At 39.1% G+C, this 16,446-nt stretch overlaps 1 protein-coding gene across 1 annotated transcript in view; it reads right to left on the bottom strand.

Annotated features, from left to right (window-relative positions):
* Nucleotides 1-3,005: 3,005 nt before the first annotated feature.
* The window catches only part of LOC119791462 (ephrin-A5b-like), a 136,380-nt gene continuing 122,939 nt past the window's right edge, over nt 3,006-16,446 (bottom strand). Inside the window, exons 3-5 of the mRNA XM_038297572.1 lie at nt 7,413-7,478; nt 7,182-7,262; nt 3,006-4,425 (exon numbers count right to left, since the gene is read on the bottom strand). Of these exons, the coding sequence (XP_038153500.1) occupies nt 4,301-4,425; nt 7,182-7,262; nt 7,413-7,478 (272 nt within the window). The 3' untranslated portion in view covers nt 3,006-4,300. The remainder of the gene's footprint in view (nt 4,426-7,181; nt 7,263-7,412; nt 7,479-16,446) is intronic.

Here is a 16,446-nt window from a genome sequence, read left to right as displayed (position 1 = left end):
AAATCAATCTACTTTTTCATGATATTCTAATTTTATGACCAGCACCTGTAATTAGCGACAAGCTAGCAGCCATAACAAAATACTAGCAAATAAAAAATTTAGACAATTCCAATCATCTAATTTGACTAGTAGTTTTTACAATTTAGTTATGCAATAGAGCACTTATTTAAACTGTAACCATGTTAAAATCAGCATGGTTAAAAGACCAGATAAAATAGTCAATTAAAAGAAAATATTATTTTGAATTATTTCAGGAGGTAAATATTTATCTCTGAGTGTCTTCCGTTTGACTCCTCACTGGGAATTTCTGATTTTCTAAACTTCTATAAGCTGCAGTAAAGAGATGACTTCAGAAAATAACAGTTCTTACATTAGTGTTAAATAAACACAGATTTCATTTGAATTTATCATTTAAAAACATTTATACTGCTATAATTTTCAAAAGTTATTTTGGAGCAAAACAATAAAGTCCTTGAAAATTGTTAAGATGAACCAGATCTGTAAATATTACCTTTTATTTATATGCACCATATTTACATTCTCTAGTAAAAAAATATTCCCTGGATTTTCTTTGTAATGGTTTTCTTTCAATATTCTTAGCAGGTAATATTGTAAATTGGAATAGGTTATGATGTTTAATCAATTTACTTTTGTAATTAATTCCTGCTCTGATTATTATTTTTTATTTTACTTTAACAGTGGCCCTAACGCTTCTGTGCAAGGAGCAGTTAGCACAGATTTTTACCACGAGGCTTTGTCCAAACCCAGCTGACCAAATATGCACATATTGTGGCATTGAAAAGGCCTCCTCACATGTGTCTCACTGCCTCATTTCCTCCTCTCAGGTCCAACACTAGTAGAGGGTCAGATTGCATCAAGCACCCTCTGTGTTTTCCTTCTTCTCTGGGGGTCAATTTTTCATTCCAGAAATAACTGCTACACCGGTGTGCATGGTGTATTTTCTGTTCAGACGTCACTTTACCCAACATCAAAGAGAAACTGAATCACTCAGCCAGAAACTCGATGCGTACCTCTGCTGTCTGCTTGGTACATAGTTTTCACTGATGGATCTAACTCCGTACGGAGCCCATTTAGTGCCAGGTGTAGATTAAAAACTAACATAAAGGACAGTAGAAAGGATACACAAATTAAAATTAAGCTGTAACTTATCGGTTTTTGAGTACTAATGGTAAGAAAGAATTGTATCCTCCATATTTCTTAACATATTTTGTTAAAATAATTTAAAATTAGTTGATGGTAAAGATATCTGGTGATCTAAAAATGCAGGAAAAAAAACGAAATCTAGATAAGTCATTTTTTTCTTAAAATAAGTGCATTTGTTCTTGGATTGAGGAGGAAAAACAGACATTTTGCCAATAGAACAAGACAATTTACACTTAAAAAAAGAAAATACAAATGCATTGTCTTATTTAATTATCTTATTTTAAGAGTAAAAATACTCATTCCATTGACAAACTATCTCATTTAGCTACTCTAAGGGTAAAAACACCTAATTTAAGACTTTTTTTTACTTATTTCTAGATCAGTTTTCCAGTGTGAAGGTGAGACTCTAGATTCACAGATCTAAATTTAGGAGTTCCTCAAGGCTCTATTCTCTGGTCCCTACTGTTATTAATCTACTCATTTTCAAACATTAGGCCTTTTATTTTAATACTTTCAATAAATTCCCGCCTAAATTTCCTAACCTATTATCTGCCTTATTGGAAAGACATGCTCTCTTATCTTAGTTTGAAGAGTAGCTAATAGAAAAATGCCTCTTTCAAACTGTCTAACCTAAGAATAAATAATTTAAATAATATACAGAAAATCTACTAAAGAATTTATATTAAATGAGGAAAATATCTCTTTGGTTTTTGGATTAGGAGTCAAACTATGATTTTGGCAGCGGTAATTGAGATTTATTGTTCTTATCATTTATGATTTTTTTTTGTATTACCTAAAAAAAAAGTTTGTTTTCCACGATAAAACAGATTTTTTTTTTTTTTCAGTTTAAGAATAAAGTGATGCAACAGATTACTTACATTTCTGTACACCTATTAATAGTGCCAATCGCTGTAGAGGCTGATAAATGTTTTTAATTTAAAAAATAACTTTGAATTAACAGGTAAAACTAGCTAAATTCAGTTAATATAAAATGCTATTTTTGTGTTTGCCAGCAAAAAATAAACTAACATAGAAAGTTCCAACATTAATCTGTTCTAACAGCCAACTGGAATAATTACTTTTCCAATTCCAAATGAACACATTTCTCTAACTGGCACTAACTGAGTGCCATATTTCTATGAATCAATGGGAATTTCTCATCGATTGTTAAAATTAAATTTAATCAAATTCTTAAAAGTACCAAAACTTAAAAAAATATTTCTTTAATTTTATTTTCGACTCAAAATATATACTAAAGTTAAAATGTTATTGATTAAATTTTTAAAATGTCTTTACAAGTGTTGCTAATAACAACAGAGGGATGTGTTCATGTGTCTATTTCATATATATTGTATCTTTAAATTGGAATTCTATCATTTTAGTGAATTTTAGAGCAGAGGGAAAAATAAGTGAGAAAATCTATGTGTTAAAATCGTCCAAATACATTGCTGGAAGTTTACTTTACCCACGTATGTTTTTATTTCTGCACCTGGCACTGACTGGGTACCGCATTATTTCATGAAGGGGAGGCTTTCTCAGATTATTGTTGATAATAACTAAAGCAAAGAAAAATAAAATCTAATATTTTAGAATTGAATTCTAAATCAAAGATAATAATTCTATTTTTTTTCCTATCAGAATATGACATTGCAATAAAAAATGTATTAATTTGAGTAATAACATTTTTATTGAATCTTTACGAAGAGTGCAAATAGTTGAGGACGAGGCTGAACGTGTTTATTATTTTTAGAGATGTTAAATCCCAAACCCTCCAGATTGAGTCCATCTTGAATGCTTTCGTCTAATTTTGCTGACAAAAAAGACAGTAAGCAAACAGAAAAGAATTTAGTGAAACATTAATTCCCCCACCTTTATCTTTATTTGGGAAATTTGCCCCAGCTGGGTATCGTACATTTAATTAATCAACGGGGGGGATTTTCCTCCAGATTGCAATAAAAAGTTGTTCCTTTTATTGATCTCATGTTCGGCATGGATACATCCCTGAATTTTAAATTTGCCTGTATTTACAATAGCAGTGTAAATAGTGATGCACAAAAAACAATAGTGTAACAGCAAAACTACATTTGTGACATTCATCTGTGGCAAATGCAAAACACAAATACTCGCTTTCTACACCCTGATGCGCACCGGGCTCTTTGCCTTTTCCTTTGTTAGAAACAACTAAGTCCATCACATGTCATCATTCCAAAACAGAAACAAGCTCTTTTTTTTCTTCTTTTTAAAAAAAACCAAAGGTGTAATATGAACTAACATCCTGTGATGGTTTTTGTTTTTATTGCGGCTCTAAATGTACTTACAGAGGGAACTAGAACAGAAAAAAAAGCACAAGGACTTCACAATAAATAGGAAAATAACATTTTGCCTGGCAAAATTCCTCGTCCGCTTCTGTTCTCCGTTCAAATATTTTACTGTACACCCGTGTTGGCTGCTACAATTACATGGTATATTAAAAAAAACAACAAAGAAATGCATTAATTTATCATTAAATCGATTCTGTCCATACGCTAAGAGATGAGTGCTTTCTTAATCTTTTTTTTTCTTTCTGTTAACGGCTCCACAGTCTGCGTCGATGCATCCTTTCTAACCTGAGAGGAAAGTTAAGTCATCGCAGCACCAAGCTCTCATCAGCAGTCTCTTTCTTCCAGTCGCCGTCCCGCTATTAGTCGTGTCCCGATGGTGGCGTTCCCAAACGGAAAAATAAAAGCTGTAAACTTTTCCAGGATCCTGCTGTGCTCCGATGCCTAAATTTTTGTTCTGATTGTGTCGATTGTGTCTTGTGGGGGTATATTTTCAAAATAAAGCCCGTGTGCTTGTCTTAACACAAGGAAACGGTGAAGTATCTGCATACCGTGAATCGCAGCAAGGCTCTTCCACCTCGCCCGGACTACACGGCGCTTTTTACCAACAAACAAACAAAGGCTTCGCTACAGAAGTCTCTTCTCCTCTCCTTTCAGACAGAGAGGTGCTCTTCAGTGTTTTTGGGTATTTTGATATTTCGATTTTTTTTTAAAAAGTGCTCCTTTAAGAGAGGGAGGTGTTGCAGGGTAGGGCGGCCTGTGGCCCAATCACGACAGTCCATTCCCCTGGATGAGGCGTCTTCTCATGGGATTGGCCGCTATAAGGATAAGATGGCAGCCAGGAGCATGAGGGCGGAGCTGAGCAGCAGGATGGAAAACCGGTGCCGACCAGCAGAGTTCACGTCTCTTCTGGCTGGTTCTGGAGACTCGTGACTGATTCCATCTGAGAGGAAAAAAAAAAGGCATTTAGTGAAAACAGGACCTGCTTTTTTCCTGTTAGTTTAAGTTTGTGTGGTTTCCCTGGTAACAGGTATGGGCAGGTTTGTAGTCTTCTAGAGATCTGTGATATTTAAAAACCATCATAAAAACCGTATCAGTGTCTGTCACGGTCTTCGTTCTGTTAGGTTTTCAGTTTCACGTTGATGCATGGTTTTCTTTGTTTTCTAGCTTTATTGGTTTTATTCCTATTTTGTGTTTTTTTTAGGATATATTTGCCTACGTTCACACTGCAGGCCTTGATGCTCAATTCCGATTTTTTTGTGAAATCCGATTTTTTTTTTACGTTGCCGTTCATATTTCCAAATATATGCGACTTTTATGTGAACTCCTGTGTGAACCGCAGTCATACAACGCAAGTGTCCCGCATGCGCAGTAGAGGACGCAATGACGTCACAGGCCAGCGTGCTCTTTTTTTCCGGAAGTAAACATGGATGGTAGTGCCGACGCGCATCTAGCGATCTTCAGGGTTCGTACGGGTGCTGGAAATCCTTGAAAATGCTTGCATTTTGACGTTGTGTTTTCAAGGTTTGAAAAGTGCTTATATTTTGGATGAAATGCTTGAAAATGCTTGAAATTGTAACTATTTATTTCGCAACAAATACCTATCTAACTGAATCGTGTGTTTATTAAATGGAGAAATAAAATGTTGGAGAGCCCGAAAATGAAACCTGCTCTCTTATGTGTGACTGCGATCTGCCAGTCTATTTCCATGTGTGACTCCGCCCCCATGAAACCACTACTGCACCATGCCGGGAGGTTGTCGTTTCAATGAACGTTGGCTGGAAAATGAAAAATACAAATTATGGATTAAACGGGGACAAACCCCACGAGTTGCCTCTTGTAAAGTCTGCAAAAAAGATGTGCAGCTTTTCACAATGGGCGAGTCACATGAAGGGTAAGTCATAGACTTTTTAAGTAAGCCAAATGAAGTAGCCTAGTACACGTTAACGTTAGCGCCTATTTGTTTGCGCTAGTAACTGCTAGCTAGGAATTCACAGGCTAAGTTACTGAGTGACTGAGAGTACGGTGTGATAATGTAATGTTAGTATTGCAGTGTTTCCCGCAGCACTATCTCGGCGAGGCGGCCGCCTCGCCAACGTTCCAAAAAAATAAAAAGTTTTAATTCATTGCCAGGCCCAGATCTTAAAACAGCATTGATAACTCTACGGCTGATAATACTGAATTGCGACACCCTCTGGTTGGTTATATTACAGACAGAGGAGTAATTTTCTTTGATCATCCGAGGAGACGTGTGGGGGAAAAAAAACATCTTCGTCGTCTTCATCATCGGTGAACTATATGAACTATATATCGAACCCCCCTGGGCAGTCATCCCTGCAAAACTGGTTCCTTAAGGTGCTGGAAAAAGTTTTAAAATGGATCTTGAAAGTGCTTTAAAAGTGCTTGATTTTGACTTTGGAAAAGGTGTACGAACCCTGGGTCTTTTCCAACCATAAAAACTCATGCTTTTCTACCAGGGTTGTTGTTTTTCTTGCCGCTTCTTTGTAGCAAGACGCAGAATAGTGACATTTGTCAGGTATTAATGGCGTTCAGGTCAGATGAATGCGACCTGACCGTTCACACACAGGTTACGTTTGAAAAGATCAGATTCGTATCGGATTCAGGACCACATAGCCAAGTGGCCTGGGTCGGATTGGAAAAAAACGGATCTGTGTTGTTCAGACAGCCATTAAAGGTCAGATCCAAGTCGCATGTGGGCAAAAAAAATCGGATTTGGGTCACTTCAGATGCAGTGTGAACGTAGCCTTTGAGTTCTCAGGTATTTCTTGGTTGCCCTCTGTCTCCTTTTCCCTAGCTCCTTCTAGGTGCCTCTGTTCACACCTGCTCCCAATCAGCTCATTAGTCCCGTCTTTTTCTCCCATAAATACTCTCCCTGTGGCTCTTCATGCATGTCTATCCCGGATGTCTCCAAGGTTCTGTTTTTTTTGTAATTATTATGTTGGATTTATGGATTCCTGCCTCAGTTACCTGTGAGTACTCCATTAAAACTAAAAGAACTCACCTCTGCCTCCTCACCTCTAAACCTCAACCAAACCCCGACACTGACATTTTTATTTAGTTTAGACAGAAATCTTTATGCAAAAATAGTATTTTTGTAAGTTTTTACCCAGGAATTGTGAATTTAAAGAGGTTCAGTCAGAAGGTCTACCACATGCCAAGTAAAAACACATAAAACATTGTGACAGTATAATGCTGTGGTGTTTTTATCAGCGAGGAAAGCTGAGATTATCAGAGTTTATAGGGAGATGGATGAATCTCCAGACCAATCCTGGAAGGGGGATTATTAAGGGCTGCAGATTTGCAGCAGGGGTGGAGGTTCACTTTCCAGCCACATTACCTGCCTAAAAATTCAAATATTTCATAAATCAAATGTGATTAAGGTTGATATTTTGGGAAAAACACTTTGTTTAGAATGAGACAGTCTAAGTTCAGACCCAAACCCTGCTGGGTAACATTAAAAAAAGGAAATTCATGCAGAACTTTTTCTATTTCTAAAGAAAGAATGAGCATAATTTCAGTCTCTAAATGAGCAAAGCTGGTTGAAATATACCTGTAAACATTTGGCAGCTGTTACTGCACATTAAAGTGGTTCTAAAAAGGAGCATTTGTTAATCAAGGAAAAAACAAGGAAACCATTTCAAAATGACGTAATGTGCAGTGGTGGTGTTTGTGACTAACCTCTGGGTTCCAGAGAGTTGTGACTGTTTTCGTCAAATTCGACTCCTTCCTGCGAGCTCCCAGAGGTTTTCACACAATTGTCTTCAGTAAACAAAGAGGACAGAATAAAAGATATGAAGATTAAGCTCTCCAAACGTCAAAAAGCTGAATTAGAGTCATATAACAAAGAAAAAAAAAGGAACAGAAGGAGAACGGAATTGTGCTGAGAGACACAACAAACGTGCTGCTCACTTTGGGGCCTGACGAAGACCTTGAGCCGAAGGCAGCTCCTCCGTCCTCTGACGTCGGTGATGGTGGCTGCGGGAAACGGGACACAGTGTCAAACCAGAACACTTCAGACGCATTACCTTCAGTTCTACAAGTTAAATTACCCCCCGTGAACTAATCTGCAGCGGTGTGAGCATGGAAAATGTCATTAAAATGTCAGTCTAAATGTCACCATCATTACTGCACTTGAACCTACTTTGAAAAAAGACATAATGAACAATGAGTGATATGTTACGATGAAGGTGTTTCAGGTTTCAGTCATTTCTAGCTGAACCCACAGACCTGATTGTTATACTTTGACTCCTCAGAGCAATTTTAACCTAAAACAATGAATTTCTTGAATTAAATATTTGTGTATTTCCATTTTATACGTGCAGATTCAATAACATGAGGGGGATTTACTAATAGGCAAAACTAGGCAGTTGCCTAGGGCCCCTGTCAGGAATCCAGTTGGTGTGGTCTGTTGTTTGTGTTTGTCTCTCCCTCCACCACCAGGTGGCGCCCTGTCCTCGTTGGTCCTCCCTGCACACCTGTGTCTCGTTGGATCTTTATCGGGAGGAGTACTTAAGCAGTGGACTGTCACTACTTCAAGGCCAGAGTGTTTGGGTACTCTCGCCAAGCTGAGTCTAACTTAGTCTTTGTTTCTTTGGGTCTAACGTTGTTTTTGTCTTTTTTGGCAGGAAGAAATCCTGCATACTGGATGTTTGGCCTTCTCCCCCTGGAAGGATTGCTTGAGCTTCACCCTGAGCAGGGGATTAACCTCCACACGTCTCGTTCAAGTTCTCTTGGAATTCCAAGTGGCAGTCCGCTCTATTGCTCCTCAGGGTCCAACAATTGTCTACCTGTCCACTTTCCAACGAGTCCCCTCTTCTCTGGATCATCCCACACTGACTGGATTTGAGTCTCTCACTAGCATTAACCTTGGGGCATCCAAAATTCCCACGGTCCCTGAACTAATCTTTGATATATCCTCTCCTGACTTTCTAGTTCTGTTCACCAGCCCTCTGAGTTCCAGATCCAAGCCCCTCTACCCTTACCTCAATAAACCTGTTTAACCTTTGCCTTGCTCTCTGAGTGGTTCTCTGCATTTTGGGTCAGACCTCTAAACACATCATGACAGCCCCAAGTTCCTGGGGGCTCCATAAAACTGTTTACATTAATTGTTAATCCAACTATTCCTTATTTGTGACATTAATTATTTTTTTGATAAAAAAAAAAACTTTCGTTAAAATGCCATCAGATAATATTAAGAATCTCAGCCCCCCCTTGAGTGTTCAAACAAGCAGCAGCAAATTATTTGAAAACAAACGGCGAGAAAAGAATTTTTGCCAACTTAGAGCTTTTGCCGCTACTTTTACTGACTTTTTAGACAATGCTAGCATTTTATTACAAAAAAGCGCTTTGCGCCAAATCTAGTAACTTAAAAAAAGTTACTAGATTTGTATAAAAAGCACAGAACCCTGCTCTCCAGAGCAAGTAGATTGGCAACCCCACCTCTTGCTCTCCTCCATCTTGTCTGCTGTCATGATTCATGCAGCTATTATTTAATTTAAATGAAAAATGGAGAACAGAGAAGCAGATCATGACTTGTCTACAGTGAAAAGAAGGACTGCTGTCGCCTTTTTGGAAACACAGGAAGGAGCAATCAGCTAGGCAGTGATTGGAAAATCTTAGATTCCTTTTGAGGCAGCATGAAAGTCAGCTGAGCACATTGTTAATGAGAAGAACAAGGTATAAAAGAAAACATAGAGAGGAAAACAGCAAGAAAAGTGATAAGAAGAGGGACAAATGTAGAACAAACAATGTATGTTTTTTCTTCTCAATTCAGAGGGCCCCCTGTCTTTCTTCGCCTAGGGCCCCAAATTTCCTGAATCCACCCCTGGAAGTTAGAGGGGATTCTGCTGAGAGTTGCATGGAAGCGGGCTGCCATTCGGCTGGCGTTTGACTGGGAAGGGCAATTTTGAATGGCTGCTGCTGTAAGACCCAGAACACCAACATAGAAAGTTTGATAAAAAGGTTTGAACTTTGCCGACCATCTCCCCACTTTTATCCACTCCACCTGAGATCTCTTTGCAGGATAAACCTACTTTTGGTCAAAAACAGCAGTGAAACAGGAGGAATGGACAATCTGACAAGGTCGATGGTTTCTTCATCGGTGGTATTCCACACTTATTCCTCTTTTTAAAAACAACTGAAGAGCTTCATCCCGCTGTCTGAGCTCAGCGCTCGCCGTGCTGCGAGTGCGTTTCAGCCTCCATATTTTATGTCAATGTCACCCTCATATTTCCAAGTCTAATTTGGCCAGGGGCAGTCATTTCTGCAGATGTGTGGCACGCCGTTATGCTCACCTGCAGAATCTCATTTCCTGTGTTTCCTGATTGTGAAAGGCAGAGATTAAAACCCTTTCTTCTGTATTAATTTTCAAGTAGAGCTGAGGGGATCTAGCTGTGAGTCGCACTTTTGTCAACAGCCTTTTCATTTTCAGTGGGAACTTATCTCCAACCCCCAACAGATTCTGTCTGCTCCTCTAATGCCTTTGCAGACGTGCTACAATAACACCACCGCTGACATTTTTTGGAAGTCAATAGTCTCAAACAAAACTGATCTGACCGCTCAGACACACAGACAACCTTTAAAGGGTTCGGACATTTAAGCACATGTACGTGCATGTATGTTGGTTGTGGTTTCCCACGTATGTGCATCTGTGCTCAAACGTGTCCGCAGTTTGTCCTTCTAGGAGTCGCTCGCTGTGATGGATTCTGTCCAGCGACGAATTCCTGATAGAAACAGTGTGTCAATGTTTCCACTGTCGCAGGTCACTTCAGCTCTTATTTCAAAGGACAATTTATTATCAGATGGCATGCGGCAGTGAGGACTGACAAAACTTTTCACTAAACGCTGCTACGAGAGGAAAACGGGATGGGAAGCATCAGAGGGAGGAAATAAACGAGAAGAAGACTGTCAATCAGTTTCTTTAATGGTTCTAAACCTGAACGAAGGCCCCACTAAACTTTCTACTTCTCTCTCTCATCCTTCTGGGGTCCAGGTTTCCTGGGCCGTGTTTTAGGGACTCTCCTGTAAAAACTACATCTTTCCATTTTAAATGGAAGATCTGAAGCAGTGTGAGTGGGGGCCAGCAGCGCACTCTGTCATAAAACACAGGAAGAGCTCCAGGGTATAAACTCTGCCAAAGGCTCTTTCTTCCAATAATTGTTAAGAGAGAACAAAACTATTCCTCTAAGTAGATACGTTTACTTTAGCACTCAAATAGTAATAGTAATAACCTGGTGAAGATTCTCAGTCATTCAGGTTATAGTCAATACCAAAAAGTTAAAAAACAAAAACTTTGTTTTCCACGTTTGAAGAGGTTACAGTTCTTTTTTGCATGTTTTCTTTGTTGGTTCACTCTAAAGCTTGGAACTCAACACTAATTCAGACATTTGGAATTTGAAAAAGCTTCCTGGATGGGAAGCGAAACGTCTTCCAACTTAGAAACAAAATCCAGTGGACTGTTTTTTAACTTTTTTTGGAATCTGAAAAATATCTCACTTTTATTATGTAGGATAAAAGCTTAAATTCTTTTAATATCCCCTTACTTTCTTACAGGGAGAAACTTGTCCTCTGTCGCTAGTTGCACACATTTAGTGGCAGACAGGGAGCTTTCTGGAATAAAGAGTTTGGAAATAAAGACCTTCAGGACATAAAAGCCCTCCTCTCTAACCCCCAGACCATCACTATCCCAATAAGCACCTTCCATTTCAAATATCTTTAGGTGATTTACAGGTATAAAGTATTTCTAGGTAATAGAAATCAAGTTGAAAGAACGACTTGCAGTAAAAAACAAAACAAAAAGCAAAACAACTACATATAGCTCTTTAGAATATCTGTATTTTCACATCTTATTTTATATGTATTTTTCTTCTTTAATTCTAGGATGTAATTTAGTTCCGTTTTACATTTGTATGTGTTTTTTTCTACTTTTATTGCTGCTATTTTCTGCTAACAATGCTATATTAGCTAACATCATGCAGACTAAAAAAATTAATATATACTAGCGACAAACAGTTAAAACTGGCCAGTAGCTCAGTATTAAATCAAGGTCAAATTCGATTAAATGAAATATATTTTGATTTTGTCTGTTCTGTTTTTTTTTTTTTTTTTTTTTTTTTTTTACATTTTTTGCTTCTTAATGTTTAGCTTCTAATGCTAGCTCGCTAACCTGTTCTGGTAGCTAAAGCTAAGTAATAGCACAAAAATAAAACGGGTTAAAAATGTGATGTTTCAACGAATAAAACACTATTAAAAAATATTTTCATACTGGCAAATACAGCTCTAGAAGCTTAAAGAAGAGGTTATATAATTTTTAAACTAAGATACATGTAAAGGATATTCCCTACATCTATTTACAGAATTTATTAATAACAGATTTAATATTTGATTTTGAAACATGTAAAAGCACATATTGTGATAAAGACATTTTTTATTTTATTTTTTTTTTATTTTAAAGGACATTTGAGGATTTCTTTTAAAGTTTTGATTCTCTTGATTTTAGGAGCTTAGCTCCAAAAGGGGATAGCGGTAATGGCCGAGGATTAGCAGCTAAAGCTAGTGCAGGCTATTTGAAATTTAACAAGAAGATTTAAGTAGAACAAATTGAGCTTTTTTAGGACTAAATCTTATGTGAATTCTTAGGATTTGTTTACTTATTGAGCCACTAATACATATTTATAGCTTTGTTGAGTTGTTGCTATGCTAGCTTTAGCCAACAGAGCAGTTGTACGTAGAGAAAAATATTAAATCTCACTAAAATCTATTTACAATGCTAAAAACTACATAGGAGTAACAATGACTAATATTTTAAGTAAATTCTTACTGTTTAACTTTATTACATAGCTTTAAGTGTTCCTGTGAAAGACTTTGAGTTCAAGTCTATGATGATTTTCATTATTCTGCAAACAGTTAAATCCTCATCATTTTCTATATTTACTATATTAAATCAGTTCAAATCTGGATATCTTTTAGATAGATTTATTTATCTTGTTTAATGAATTTTCTGTTACTTGATAACAGTTAAATACACCAGAAGATCAGCAGATGAAGCAGGCAGCCATGATGGTGAGCACTGACCTCGCGCTGTAATACCCACTAATTCAGCGCTGGAACATGCAGTCAGTTTACATTACAAAACACTCACATTGCAGTAATCAAAGAGGCTGTTGTTATACTTGGGTATAAATTGTTTGCATTTTGGCAGGAGAAGAAACGAATTGCAGATTTAAATTCTGAATGTTTAGTGAAAGCCTTATTAGCAGCTGCGGATCACTTTCCGCCTTTCGAATAATTGTTATTCCCATGTTTCCCTTCCCTTCTCACCTCTCCATCCCCCCTTTGCCACCCTCCCCTTACAGATTCCAACACTCTCACACAATTATCCGCCCATCTCTCCTCCTCTCTCTCATGTCTGCCACCGAGGTCAGAGTCTGGGTTTTCTGTCCTCGAGCGACGCGGCCTGTAACTTCAGCTCTGCCTGCAACTCTACACCGCAGCTTCGGTCGGGTCATCCGCATTGCCGCCTCTCCATCTCGGCAGGATACATTTCCCCGGTCACGCACTTCTACATGTTCAATCATGTGGTGTCTTGCTCGTGTCTTATCCCAGATCACAAAACAGGATTTGGTGCGACTGCGAGGTGAATTAAGTCAGATCCTGATATAAATACTCCAGGATCAGATGTTTTTTTTCTCTTGTGACGATCAGGTTATCTGGGAGAACAAAGCCCTTTGTCTGTGCTTCAACCGTGGGATTTTGAAAGGGGGACTGAAGGGGCACCGAGCTGCCGGGGTCTGCGTCATTATCGATGTAGATCTGTGCTGACTGTACAGAGCGGGCGTTTGAAGCATGAAGGCTTTACGGGGAGACAGTCATCGCTCTCACACAGGGAGAGCCAAACTCTCAACTGTCTCCTCTGAAAATTGGATTTCTATCCCCTGAGATTAGGATCAGGCTTCCCCTGCTCCACCGTGGCTCTCTTAGAAAAACATGAGCCCGGAGGAGCTCATACCTCACAGCTCGTCGTCATCCCGCTGACCTTTGACCTGCAGGGACCGGCCGTAACACTGAACCAGCACCGGGGTGGTTGTCCCCCAGGTTTCTGTCTGGAAACACCCACCGCAGGTGTCATCCGTTTTGACAAGGACCCGCCCCCGTCTAACTGATGCCAGGAGCAAATGAGAAACACCACAGTGGAGGACAAAGAAGTGCCTGTCTTCACTGAGACAAGGACGTGGCTTATCCCCACTCCACTGATCCCACACATGCATTCTACGTTACTGTACCATCCATGCTGCACAAGCGATCTGATATTAAAACACTGCCCTGCTGGTATTTGTCGTGATAAACTGAATGTATGGCAAACAACCAAAATAAATTGTGAAAGTTAGATGCAACACTTTATCATCGGTGTGTTTTCAACTGCGGGCTACAGGACATGGACAGTTAAGGTCCAAGACAATCAAACTCCTCCACTTGAGGCAACGACTGGCCTTTAAAGGAGAAATCCACCTTTTTTCTTTGTTTGAGAACAATTCCCTTACAGGAACTTGACTCTTATCCAAGAAGCCTTAAGATCAACAAACAAATAATTACAGGGAGTGTTAAAGTAGGGCTGGGCGATATGACCTCAAATCAATCACGATAAATTGCACAGTTTTTCCTCGATAAGGATAAATGCACTGACATGGGAGTTGGCTCGGAGCTCGTCTGCCTGGCTGTGTGTTTCATGGACGGGGCCGCCTGTGGAACTGATTGACAGTTGCCTTTATTATCTCTGTTTAATTCTGTTTCTCTGTTTCTGTCTCCTTGAACCCCAGTCAGCCTCGGCAGATGGCCGCTCACACTGAGCCTGGTTCTGCTGGAGGTTCCATCCTGTTAAAAGGGAGTTTTTCCTCTCCACTGTCGCTACAAGCATGCTTGGTCGATGCAATTAACTGGTTTTCCTTAGATAGAAAACTTTGAATCAATTTGAATGTATGATCTGGTGAACTGTAAAGTTCTTGAGATGACATGTGTTGTGAATTGGTGCTATAGAAATGAACTGAATTGAATTGCTCCGGCTCCTCTATCAGAAATGAGGCATGTGCGGGAAATGCAACTGATTCATTTATAAAAAATGGAATCACCGCAACTCTAGTTACAAGTGTTGACAGCTCCTTCAGAGCTCCACAAGAGTAAAGACCTGCTATAGGCAGAGCAAGAACAAGGACAAGTCTGCATTGCTCCCCTTGATCTTAGGTTTGGCAATAAAACCGAGTCTATTCTCAAACACCCGAAGCTTTCCAAGTTCAGCTAGAAAGTTTGATCCCTTGCTTGTTTATGACACACTGCTATCCAGTTCTCTTTGCAACATTCAAGAGGCACGCCAATGACGACAAAGTCTAGAACCTTCAACATGTTGAACATATAACCTTGTTGACAGTTAAATATATCTGAAAGGGCGTTAAGTCAGGTTGTAGAAAGCAATGAGCCAAAGTTATGTCCTTCTGCCTGAGAAATAAAGGTCTGTAAATGAGCTGAACCACATCCTCCCATAGATGTCTTTGCTTCTCTGAAGAGTAAGAAAAACATGTAAACTTAAACTACATAAACCATCATCCCTGATGGCAGGATTGTAGGTTCTGACTAAAGGGACTCTGCATTCTCCCAGAGGTGTTGTCTCTCATCTTTTCCTTTATTCACATCAGATAACGCGAGCATTTCACAGATGAGTCACACATCTGAGTCAGCAAGAGGCAGCAGGAATGGCCTACAACTGCCTAAAGGCACATGGACTCTCGCCGGCTCCCTCTTTGGACAATCAATCATCATCAAAGCCGACAACAGCCTCGCCCTCAGAGAACTCAAAGCCAATTGGACCAATAAAGACAAATTTGGAGAGCCATGAATTGACTTATTGACTTCCAAGGCATTACAGAAACATCAACAACTCCCCACAATGACAGTAATGAGACCACAGCATCTCTAAACAATGCAACGTTACTCTGTGATCTGGAGTCAAGAAGACTCGCCTGGCGACTGTTGGGGATATTTTATCTTCAAAGATTGATCATATAAACTAAACAACACCTTCACTGACTTAAGAGGGGAAGTTATGAAGCTTCAACAGCACAGGAGGGGGTGCATGAAAAAAATCAATTTTCCTCATTCTCAGAGTGTTTGGTTATCCCTGTTTTTGTCAAAACATGACGGATTCTACAACCCTTTATTATGAGTTCCCGTTAATACCCTTGAAGTCTCCGCCTGACCTCAGATGTCAGCCAAATATCTTTAAATGCACCACTGTGTCTTATTTAGTCCACCTCTTCTCTCACAGCAGGGCGCTGACTTCACATATGAAAACACGACTTTGCGGCCGTTTGTTTTGCCGACTCTTCTCACGAGGAGCAGAAAGCTGAGCTCAGCCAGGCGGCAACAAAGGACACTTTGGAACGGATGAGAAATGTAGCACCTATTGGTTCATGTTTTGTTCCAGCTGACCATTACTGAAAACTTACTGAGAGATCTCCATGACTAAATTAAACAAATGAAGTTTCATATTGAGTGTTTCTTATTATCACAGCACCACAAGAGGAATTTCTTTAGTTTAAAGTTGACTATTGACAAAGTAGATTTTTTTTTATCACTGTATGAACAATTCTTTAAATTTAAGCCATTAACTGACCCAATTAAATTGACCAAAAATGCCTGAAAAAGTATAAATTAAATCAGCTGCTGTTCTTTAATCCTTGGGAGGGTCTACCCTGCCATATAAAACACTGGTGGCAACATACACTATATTGCCAAAAGTATTTGCTCACCTGCCTTGACTCACATATGAGCTTAAGTGACATCCCGTTCCTAATCCATAGGGTTCAATATGACGTCGGTCCACCCTTTGCAGCTAGAACAGCTTCAACTCTTCTGGGAAGGCTGTCCACAAGGTTTAGGAGTGTGTTTATGGGAA

The sequence above is a fragment of the Cyprinodon tularosa genome, unplaced genomic scaffold, assembly GCF_016077235.1.
Source record: "Cyprinodon tularosa strain WSP-4 unplaced genomic scaffold, ASM1607723v1 ctg391, whole genome shotgun sequence".
NCBI classification, from domain to species: Eukaryota; Metazoa; Chordata; class Actinopteri; order Cyprinodontiformes; family Cyprinodontidae; genus Cyprinodon; species Cyprinodon tularosa.
Note: the sequence above shows the minus strand (reverse complement) of the source record. Positions and strands in the feature narration are given on the sequence as shown.